Consider the following 11,511-nt stretch of genomic DNA (forward strand, 5'->3'; position numbering starts at 1 on the left):
GGTAATTTACCAAATTAGTAAATTACCGATTTATATCATAATGTAAACGATTTTTTTATTTTTCTCAAAATTTTAATCGGGAATTTACCAGATAAATTCAAGGTTTTAATTAATTAAATAATTTAAAATAGTTTTTAGTTGAAAGAGCTTTTATGTTGAACACACACACACACACACACACACACCTAACAATTCTAATACACCCTGAACAAGAGAAATTCATTATATTTTTACATATGAATTTCCATTGAATTCTTTATGGCGCCTGTAAAAGTGTTTCACCCGTTGAGCTCTGGTGTCCGCAGCAAAGCCGACTTCCAGTGATTTTACCACTAATGCTTTTCCTATGGGCCCCTGTAGAAATGTTTTTCCCTCTGAACACCCTGCATTTTTTTATTTATTACGGATTGTTTCAGACTCAACTAGTTCTTATTTAAATAATGATAATTTAAATCATTCTTTCCATTTAAATGAGGATTTAAGATGAACTTATCCAAAGTTTTGACGCCATAAAAATAAACGTGTTATAATATTAAACGCTGTAGGCTTTTTATGACATTTTTAAAATAATTAGTGACATTCTCTTTCAGAGAACTATTTTAATGGTTTTAAGTAAATCCGAATTTAATGAATAATAATTAAATGTCATTTCCCGTTGAAAGGTCATTGTGTACGAATGTGAGAGTACAACAGAAGGCCGCTGTTAGGGACTACTTTTGTATACTGGATTTAATATATATAATATCATTCCGCCGTAGGTCCAAACGTACTTAAAACTTAAGTAATATTTGGGCGAATTAAAAAACAAGTAATATTTGGGCGAATTAAAAAACAAAAGTAGTTACAAATATTCACGGACAATTCGACTTAACAGTCATGGAAAATAGTATTAATGCTTTGCTAGTAATCATGGTGGTAAACTGGTAATAGTTCATAAGATGTGTTCATTCCATAAGTTTGTCATTGGTTACAAACTGGAGCTTGTCATGAAATGACGTAACTGAAACGTCATAGATTCGAGGTAAAGCGAAGACGCCTGGTGAGGCGATATCAAAGGCTTAGTAATGCAGACTAAATAGGACCTTGATGAAAGTCCTGCAAAATTAACCACCGAGTGTGGGACTTCAATTCTCGCTTCCGTCGTTCTCCCTCGAACTAGTTATCTCGAGCTGTTAAGTCTCCAATATTACGAACTTGTACAGGTAGTGTCATACTTATGGAACATATCACTTATAAACGTATGGCGAAATGAATAGAAAATGAAATAATCAGTGAAAAACCTGGAAAAGTCATTGAATTTTAATAAATCCAGTTTAAACTTCTGCTTCTTCTTTCTACTCCTTTTACTACATTCTCCGTGGTTGCGAGAAGCGCGCGGGGGTCAAGCTAAGTAAAAATATGTAAGAATTTTGTATCTTGAGGGTAGTTAGGGGATGCGCTCGACGACGAGTCGACCCGGTCTTGATCGTGGAAGAACGCCGAAAACGCCGAAAAATAAAAACCCTAACTTGATTTTTCGTTCAAGTCGCGATTGATATTGGCCGACATTATAAGCTGATAGGCGATCACCCTCTGTAAGCGGTAACAGTTTTACTTGATTCGATGAATGAAAATTCTCTCCGCTGCTGCTGCTGGGAGGGATTTTTTTTTTCTTCTTCACAGATAAATTCTTTTAAATTTCTCGGAACTGATCAACATTTCTTATTTTTTTTTTTAATCTTTATTTAAGGGGGCGCTGCCCTACCATTTTTAAAGTTCTTATATTTATTAGCTTGTTTTAAAAATTCCTCTTTTTTTCCTTACATTTCTTGGAAGAATTTATATTTGATAATATAAGGACTTGGAAATGTTAATATTGATGGGGGGGGCATCCATGTGAGATTATGTTATGTACATTTAATTGGCACACGTGGTTTCAGTGTTTTTCTTTTAGAGAAATCATAAGTTTATAAGATATGTTCCGTGATAAGTAATTTTGCAGTCCAGTTGATTGGCGATACAACAAGATGGCCCCGGCCATACTACAGTTTTTCCACGACTAATTGGTCACACCAAAAAATGGGGAAGAATGGGGGGAGGAAGGTGTCCAGCCACAAGGGGACTAGACAACAGTATTCCATCTCTAAAGGGCACAAAACTAAAAATATTAAGTCCACACTCAACCCCCCAAAAATACTTTGAATCATTTTGCACCGTGATTTTATGCCCGTCAATGTTTTTTCCCAATAAAGATTTTGAAAAACTTTCCACCCAATTCGCCTTATCATGGCCCTAGACAAAGTATTTGCGCGTTATATCAAACCACCAGAGTCTCTCCTAAGATTAGATATACTGCTCGAGAAACGGCGTTCTCGATTAGAATCGCTTGAAATGTTAAAATAAAACTCGTGCACCACTAGCTAGTTTTAAACAGAAATCTGGGAGGTCTGACTGTGTCGCGCGGATTTTCTTAAAAAGTGTCAAAGTTAAATATTGGATAAATATATTCAGGGGGATCCGCCCGTAAAAGTATCAGGTTAGTTGTCCAAAAATCGCTTTGTAATTCTTTGTACAATCCCTACTTGCTTGCGAGTGTTATCTTGGCTCTACTTCCGGAAGTTTGAACTAATATTGAAATAAAATTTTATTTGGATTTCATTTGAATTTTTAATCATATTGGAGTTGAAATATTAGATCCAAATGATAAAGAGAGAAATTACTCTATATGTGGTTATTATTGTTACCGATGAATTTGGTCCCTAAACAATTGGAATCCAATATTTTCCAATTCTCCAATATGGATTAATTGATAAATCGAATTCAAGGTTGTTTAATTAAACTTTTTATATTCGAAAGAAGGGTTGAAGTTTGTCCAAATTTTAATTGTCTGAGAAGTTTACTCTACAATTTGTTTCTTTGTTTGAAAACTAAACTAGTTGACTCCAAAAATTTTCGTTGTGATTACCAATTAAAATATTTGATACTTAAGTAGGCACGTTCTATTCCCAAATATTTTTTGTAAACAACAATGTATTTATTTTTTAATCCAAGAAATTCCCTTGATAATGTGCCCGAAGACCACAGACAAGAATTTCATAGAAATTCCCATTAATCATTGGACTTCTACACCCATATAATGTTCCTCCTTAAATTCGGACATTACTTAGAAAAATCCACCCCTGACGAAACGTTTTCCGGAATTTAGGAGCGGTTCCTCCTCTCCTTCATACGGTCTTTATTCTTAAATGTCATTTATAGATCGCTTTCTAAATAGTTTCCGGAAAAACGTCCCATGTCCGCGTGAAAAACTGTGAATCACGATGATATAGAGCAGTCAGTTAAGTTCTAGGAAAAACTTCGCCATCGAGAACCGAATTTTTTTCCGCTTACTAATACTGTTTCCCGCGAAATTGTTTGCGAAAAAAGCACGTGGTTGAATCCTCGTGGCGCCTTTTCTTTCTTTTTATTTGGCGGGAATGATCTCACGCTTTTATTCTGTTTCTCTAAATTCTATAGAAGTAAATCAGATATTAATACATAGTATTCAGACGATTCTACTGAAACTTTGTACCACTGGTAATTTTTATTCAAAATGGCGGCGGCAACCCACAAGTTTAGGCGATCCTTTTCCTTTATGAGGGGGTGGTTTGACTCTTGATCCGTAACGTCACGTCCGCCGGAAACTGTAGGATTACGATGCGGGTGGCGATGTTAGTTAGGTGGGAGTGAGTGAGTTGTTGGTGGAGGTTTTATTAAGGGCTAAGGAAAGGATCTACAATTTTCAAGGCCGGGACGGTTTTTAGGGTCTTCAAACCCTGGTTAAAGCTATTGCCCCCGAGAGTACGGGTTTTTAATTTATTGGCCTTCTAAAATGATATCTCTACATAACAGTTAGTATATCTAGTACTTCGACGGTCGAATGGAGTATTTTTTCGTCGTGGATAAACAGTTTTTAACGCTAGCTATACTTTGAGACGTAATTAGATCACTATGACATCGTAACAAATGTCGCCATGCACCGACTATCACCAGTTCCTCGCTCGTTTAGAAGTTAGACGTAAGTTTATAAGTGTGACACTATTTTAATGAGTGGAAAAGGTGAGGGATTCGTAAGGATTGGAAAAGAGGCGTTTATGGAACTTATGTTATAAACTTATGGGTATAGGCGTAGCGATATACTTTTGTTATAAACGCTATAAACATATTGATTGTGTGGGCTAGCAATTGGAGGCCAAAGATTCCTTCATAAATCTAACCCTCCCAATAAGTTAACTGAGGATGGTTAGGATTTCTGTCTCAAAGCAGATCTACATTTTAATTTCGGTTGAATTTTCTACATCCATGGGGAGACACTTGATGTCAAAAAAGCTAACCCACGCTGTATAGCTGCTATTTATTACGACGACAATACACCCCCTTGATCTTATCTTACAATATTCGATTCTTCATTTGATGACGATGAAAGGAATTGAACATTTTCTTATCACCCCCTCTCGGCGTGTTATTGCTTTTTTTAAATAATACATAAAAATTGTACTTCTGAAATACGTCATTCCTGATAATAATTGAATTGATACGAGTAAATTAATTTATATAATACGTGAATGTTCCTTAACTCTATATCGTTACGTGAAAAATATTTATCTAAACTGACACTACAACGTCAGGGAAATTAAAAATGTGGGAATTTCAATTTCTTGGGGTTAAGAAACGTTGACTTTTTTATAACAAATAATTTTCTTAAAAATACGCTGTTAACATTGACAAATTTTGGCCCTAAAATATCAGGGAAAATCACTGATAAAAAACCGTCAGGGAAAACCTGGAAACGTCTTTACTTGTATTCGCAAAATTTCAAAAAAATTCAAAAAGAACTTTTCTTTTTCGGGTTTCACGCAGTTACACTGATATCAAATTATCTTTAGTTGACTAATTTGTGACTAAATAGATTATACACTAGAGAGATCGTCAACGAAATAAGATATTTCAAGACTCTTCCTCTCCTCTATTCGTCTTTCGATCCAAAAAAATGTTGACATCGTCAGAAATCACGCGAATACCGAATACCTCTCGGATTTGTCACTCGCAGTGTCTCGTCCGCTATAGATATCGGAAATTAATGTAAAGAGACGCCGCCAGCGAGCAAGGAGCTCGTCACATTGAGATTTTCTTTGTACGCGGGTTACGGTTGTTAACAGTGTATAACGGGTCATGGAATACCAAAATGGGCTTAGGGAAAGTGAGTGGCTTTTGAACAAATTCAGGGAAAATCATGGATATGTTTTTAGTGGAGTACTATTATTCTGTTTAATGATCGATTATTACATGAAATATGTTTTGAAACAATTTCCTGAAAAGTTGACTTGTTTATAAATGCTCTTAAAACGTTCACTGATTACCATTGAGAACTTTTAGCCTAAAATGTCAGGGAAAAATCATGGGAAATAGTCAGGGAAAACCTGGAAAGGTCGTGGAATCTGAACCATCATTTGAATCGAATATATATTAAAACCTATTTGATATTTATAACTTCTGAAGTTCTGGGTTTGATATTAAAAGTCAGCACGAGTTTTCATTGCGTACATTTGATTCTGATGTCTAGGAGCATACGGTAGCCGTCGTCTCGGTATATAAGATAGTTAAATTCGAGTATTTTTTTGACGCGTGTTTGTAGACCTTTTTTCCAAGGTAACGAATCCAGACGCGAGTGCGCGGGCTTCTTATCTTCTTTTTGGCGGGATCGTTTGAGATCAAAATAACTTCCTTTGGGGTTTCAAAATAACTTTTTCCTTCCGAGTTTTTGACACTCTAGAGGTACACTACGACGACGATATACCTTTCTTCCCCCCCCCCCCCCCATCTTTTTCTACGCGCATAGTTCTTTTTGCTACGGGGATCCTCCGTGATTGAGCTTAAAGGCTGCTGGTTAAAGAGTAGCGTAAGTCGACGTTCGAAGACCAAGAAGATTCCCCTAACCCGCGCTCACGTCACCCTCTCTCTATTTATAGCTCCATGACGCGTCTTCTATCCCTTTTTATTGACTCTTGTGGAAAAAGGAGTGTGTTGCTTATCTTAACATTAGTTATAGTTATTTAGACTGTTTAAGTCAATTTAGGTCTGAGATGTTTTGCAATTCTTGTTTTTCACTCGCTCTTTTGAATGACAATTAGACTTATTGTGATTGGTGTGTTGATCAGATGCCATCAAACACTATAGACTCCAATATTTTTCATGTTGTTTAGGACTTACATACAGGGTGTTTCTGATAAGTCTGGATGGCCTAAATTAAGGGGGTATTCTTTAGGAAATCAATGTTACTTCTATCTCCATTTGGTCACAAGGGACACTGTTTTCGAGTTAAGATTTATTTGGGTGTTTTAGGGATGATCCCTTTAATTAATTTAATTAGAAATCATTGTCTTTCAATTTCTTAATTAAATTTAAGGGGTCATCCGTAAAATACTTTGACCAATCCTAACTCGATTTGAAACAGTGTCCCTTGTGACAAACAAAATGGAGATGGATAGAAGTAAACAGTTTCAATTCATTGTTTCATCGTTGTTTTAGTGTTTTTGCAATTGCAATAATTGCGTTCGTATTTCTTTGTCATTTTTTTCTTTAGGAGTCGAACCAACAAAGTTCAAGTGAGCAATATTCCAAACCACGTCCAATGGGATGAAGTAAAAAGGTTACTGTCCACGTTTGGAAACGTTCAACAATGTGATCAAGGTCAGTTACTTAGTTTAACTACCCCCCTTTTTTACCCCCCTTCTTCCTTCTTAACACGTGATTAATGTTTTTAAGAGTGTTATAAGAAAATTAATGAAGGTGTATATTTATCACTAGTAATATAATCGTGATAAGTATGGCAATAGACTCAGTTCAAGGGTGTTCCAAAACGGTTGTACCAAGGGACACAATAAACAAGTTAACGATTGCATTGTGTTTAACCTATGACCCCATAATTAAATTGGAAATCATTGTCCTTCAGTTTCTTAACTACACTTCAATTATAACTTGTAACATAAGTTTATAAGTGATATGTTCCATAAGTATGACACTGTCACCCAATTTGGAACAAAACACCCTGTATTATCATCATCTTACTTATGGGTGTGTGTAAAACATTTTGGGTCCACTTTTTTCTTTAATCTGGTTTTGTTCATCAATTTTTTATTCATATACTAAAGTTAAACTGGTTTAACACAAGGTCATTGAGTAGAACTCTTGTGTTGTTTTTTAAGAAACTTATTCGGAATTTATTCCAATTTTTTAATGTTTGAAATATAAGTATTGCTAGCTGGCTGGCTTGCTTGACCTTGTGTGTGACCAAATACTGTATCGGGGATATAGGGGGTGTTATCCGTAAAATATTTTACCATTTTATTTTTTTCTCGGGCTTTGTTAAGAAACGCGTACCTGTACGCGTAGTAGTTTGTAGTATTTTTTCCCTTAAAATTTAAAATATTGTGGTTGGTTTCTATTATATTAAGGTCCATCAAAGGTTGAATCGAGTTATTGTGTTCTTGTGATATATGAAACTCAGGACCAAGCGCAACAGTAAGTTTTTAATAAAGTTTTTTAATTACCTGTATGGTGATATCAGTTTCCTGTGACGTCATAAATATTTTCTCTACTTCGGTCCTACCACCCTCCCTGTTTGAACACGCAGTTTTTACTTTTAGTCACTGGCATGTTTAGTGATATGTTTACAGTTTAAAACCCCTTTTACCGCGAAGTAAACAAATATAGGCATATATCTCTCTTTTGAAATTGAATAACACTTGTATAATATATGTAAATGAACATGTAGGATACTTAATTGATAAATTAAACATTTCGAAGTTCAGTTAAGCGCGTTTTTAGGTTTAATAAATGAAGTTTTTTCTTCATTCAGAGCTTTCGCTCAGCTCAATGGATACGAATTCGAAGGATCCCCTTTGAAAGTGGACTTTGTAATGGAGCAACCGGGGAGAAGTCAGCAGAGAGGCGCCAGAGGCGGACGTGGTGGCGGTCAAGGTGGTAGCAACAATTTTCGAGGGGGAAATTTCCCCTACTCAGGGAATCAATCTAATCTTCGTCCTACAGATTTTCCTTTAAGGTACTTAAAGACATTTGGTAAAACGACATAAAAAACTGTTTATCTGTAAACTCCACTACTCTTTGCTATCCGTTCCTTGTCAGTTTAATATCGCAAAGTAGTTTTAGTATTATTCTACCCTCAAAATTGCGGAAAGTGCAAGGCTAGCCAGGGTTTGACGCGCGGTACTGTTCCTCACTGAGGTGGTAATATCGCGTCATGCCCTGGATAGGAAAACATACAAGGGGTGCCGCGATGATGCTTACAGATATGGGAGGAGTTTTTATCGTATTCCTTAATTGACGTCAAGCTTACTCGAGTACCCGCCCACTTAGTACTAATTCGTTAATCCACTGTCAGAAGCCACGTTTACCTTGGACATTTTCTTTCTTTCTTCATTTCTTTTCATTTTTCGTCTTCAAATTTTGTTTTATATTGTTTATTAATTATTACGTGTTTTTAATTTTTACGATTATGATTTTTTTTTTCGTTTGTGTTTTTTGTGATAAAGCGAAAAGGCTGGAAATAGTCTCTCTTACAGGATTCTGGTTTTGAGCGACATGGTGGGTGCCATAATAGGACGGTCTGGCGGAACCATTCGGCAAATTACTCAGCAGTCGAGGGCCCGAGTCGACGTCCATAGAAAGGAAAACGCCGGCTCCCTAGAGAAAGTCATCACCATTTACGGAAATCCCGAAAATTGTTCGTCAGCCTGCCAGAAGATTCTCGAAGTCATGCAACAGGAAGCTGACAATACGAATAGAGGGTAAGTTCACTCAACTTCAAGTATTTGCATCCCCTTTTTTAACAAAAGTGTATAGAACTATAACGGAAAGTGAGCCGGTAAGAGTAGGAACTTGGCTCCATCGGTATCGCGCTGCTGAAATAGTGTTATCTAATGCGCATGCGCTAAAGGGCTAATGACATTCCCTCCCCCGGTACTTAACTTTAACCGCGCTTCAGTGTTGCCAGAAATTTGCGAGAATTATCGCTGAATCGAACAGATTTACAAGCTTTTTCAGTCTGTTGTATGTTGATCGCGATTGAATTGTACTCACGCGCAAATTGTCTATAGCGTAGCTACTTTAAGTATCTGATGATGGTTCTGTTGAGGATTTCTAGTTAAGTAATTAGTACGTAATTTCTGTAATTAAGGGAAATTCCATTGAAGATCTTGGCTCACAATAATTTAATCGGTCGAATTATTGGCAAGAATGGAAACACTATTAAACGAATTATGGAACAGACTGATACGAAAATTACAGTCTCCAGGTAAATTTCGTCAAATTTGACGTTTTCATTTTGTAAAACGTGTTGCGCTATATGGGAATTGTCGCGCTAACTTTGCAGTAGTATACACGACGTGAACAGTTTCAATTTGGAGCGAATCATCACGATTAAAGGAAAATTAGAAAATATTTGTAAAGCCGAACAAATGATCAGTGCCAAATTGCGTCAAAGTTACGAGAATGATCTAGCCGTCATGGCTCCCCAAGCTTTGATGTTCCCCGGTCTGCATCCGATCGCCATGATGTCGACGTTGGGGGCCCAAGGATACCCTCCTCCTCGAGGTGGCCCTACTCAGGCGCCTCCCTTCGGCATGTACACCAATCCTCCTTCGTACATGCCCATGATGTATCCTCCTAGTTCCGTTAGCCCTCAGCAACAACAGCAACCTCCTCAGGCGCAGCAGGAGCCTTCCAAAGAGAGTGTGTTCCTATACATCCCCAATTCCGCTGTTGGTGCCATCATTGGAACTGGCGGCAGTACCATTAGGGATATGATCAGTTCTTCCGGGGCCAGCATAAAGGTAAGACACTTTCAACTACCTACCAATGTTGATACCAACCTGATGATAACCTTTCGTAAATCATGTTAACATTAAATTTTGATAATATGCGACTTGGTTGAAGTATGCCGCTTAGCATACGTGACATTTTAAATTTTTCCGCGGAAAGTTGTTAAACACGTGTTATTTCATGTACTCGATGCGAAACCTTAAGTACTGACCCCAAACATTTGAGGACATAAGTCCCAGTTCATCGCGAACCACCTTTGGTTCTTTGGTCTTGACTTGCGCGACAATACATGGAATCATTTCAAACTTTTATGTTCTATATTATTCGTACAAACTGAAATAAACTTGAATTTGAAAGAGGTTCGTGTGGCATCGTTTAATCTCTTTATTGTTGTTCTTGGTGTGTTCCAGGTTGCTCAACCGAACAAAGACGAACCTTTAGACAGACAAGCGGAGAGAAAAGTAACGATAGTTGGATCTCCGGAGTCACAGTGGAAGGTAACTTAAAATTATTTTATTCAAATTTATTTCAATATTCATTTCTGTCAACTGTTAGGTTAAGTGTTATGGGGCGGTATTTAACCATAGGAACGAATGTGTTAACTGTCTTTTCAGGCCCAGTTTATGATCTTCAAGAAAGTGAGTTACGAAGGTTTCGCCGGACCTCAGGAAGCCAGACTTAGAGTCGAAATTTTCGTACCTTCGAATCAAGTTGGAAGAATTATAGGAAAAGGTGGTCAAACGGTGAGCTCGAAACACATTTTTATTCGATTTTGTTTTGTTTTGTTCGTTGTTCCGAACACTGTATTTTAATCTTTAAGCCTAAATAACAAATATTGTTCGGTTTTCTTTCGCTTTGCGCGTTGCAACCAATAACAAGTGTCACTTAAAAATATTTTCGCGCATTACTACTAAACACATTATCACGAGAACATTGTAACGGTAGCACTAATAGAACTGCATTGGTATCATTAACTGTTAACACCCCCTTCGTCATGTTTGAAGTTGCGTAGTTATCATAAGATGTGTTCCATAAGCATGACACTTCCTATACTTCGTAATGCTACAGAAGAGACTTGCAGCTCGAGCTAGTTTGAGAACGACAAGCTACAATTTATGAGAATCTATGACACGTCACTTCATGACAAGCTCCAGTTTGTAACCAGTGACAAACTTATGGAACGCATCTTATAGTAGTACTTATTAAAATCGTGTTTGATTTCAATTACTGTTTGTAAGCTTATTAGTTCGTTGTTGGTGTATTTATTATCGCGTCAATTATTGTAAACGAAACCAAATGGGTCCCCCCCTAATTAGGTTCGGGAGCTTCAAAGAATGACCCACGCAATCATTAAACTTCCCGAAGAAAGTCAAAACACTTCGGCTGAAGAGACGCCTGTCCATATTATTGGCGATTTCTACAGCACTCAGGTATTTACATTTTTCCACTTTTTATGTCCGCGAATTTTCTTCCTACCTTTTGTAAAACAGCGGGGTTACCATTGCCTACGTAGTGAATAGTTTTGAGAATGTTTTTTGCAATACAATATAAGCGCGGTTTCGGAGGTAAATTCCCTTATTCTTCATCGAGGGGACAGTCACTCTGAAATGAAGTGAGCAAACAATACGAAGTTGCATTATCATTTGTCAGATG

At 37.0% G+C, this 11,511-nt stretch overlaps 1 protein-coding gene across 6 annotated transcripts in view; it reads left to right on the forward strand.

Annotated features, from left to right (window-relative positions):
- Positions 1-11,511, forward strand: part of LOC149702425 (insulin-like growth factor 2 mRNA-binding protein 1) — a 35,216-nt gene that overhangs the window by 16,852 nt on the left and 6,853 nt on the right. For 3 of the 6 annotated variants that reach the window (XM_089866227.1, XM_089866223.1, XM_089866229.1), the window contains 9 exons: positions 6,602-6,708; positions 7,473-7,539; positions 7,877-8,080; positions 8,571-8,825; positions 9,215-9,331; positions 9,410-9,869; positions 10,269-10,355; positions 10,473-10,601; positions 11,175-11,288. In XM_089866227.1, coding sequence (XP_089722353.1) covers positions 6,602-6,708; positions 7,473-7,539; positions 7,877-8,080; positions 8,571-8,825; positions 9,215-9,331; positions 9,410-9,869; positions 10,269-10,355; positions 10,473-10,601; positions 11,175-11,288 — 1,540 coding nt within the window. The remainder of the gene's footprint in view (positions 1-6,601; positions 6,709-7,472; positions 7,540-7,876; positions 8,081-8,570; positions 8,826-9,214; positions 9,332-9,409; positions 9,870-10,268; positions 10,356-10,472; positions 10,602-11,174; positions 11,289-11,511) is intronic. The other 3 variants (XM_089866228.1, XM_089866225.1, XM_089866224.1) reach the window with 2 other exon arrangements.

Source organism: Phalangium opilio, unplaced genomic scaffold, assembly GCF_054372755.1.
Source record: "Phalangium opilio isolate 3A_F unplaced genomic scaffold, DU_Popi_V2 ptg000017l_1, whole genome shotgun sequence".
Lineage (NCBI taxonomy): Eukaryota > Metazoa > Arthropoda > Arachnida > Opiliones > Phalangiidae > Phalangium > Phalangium opilio.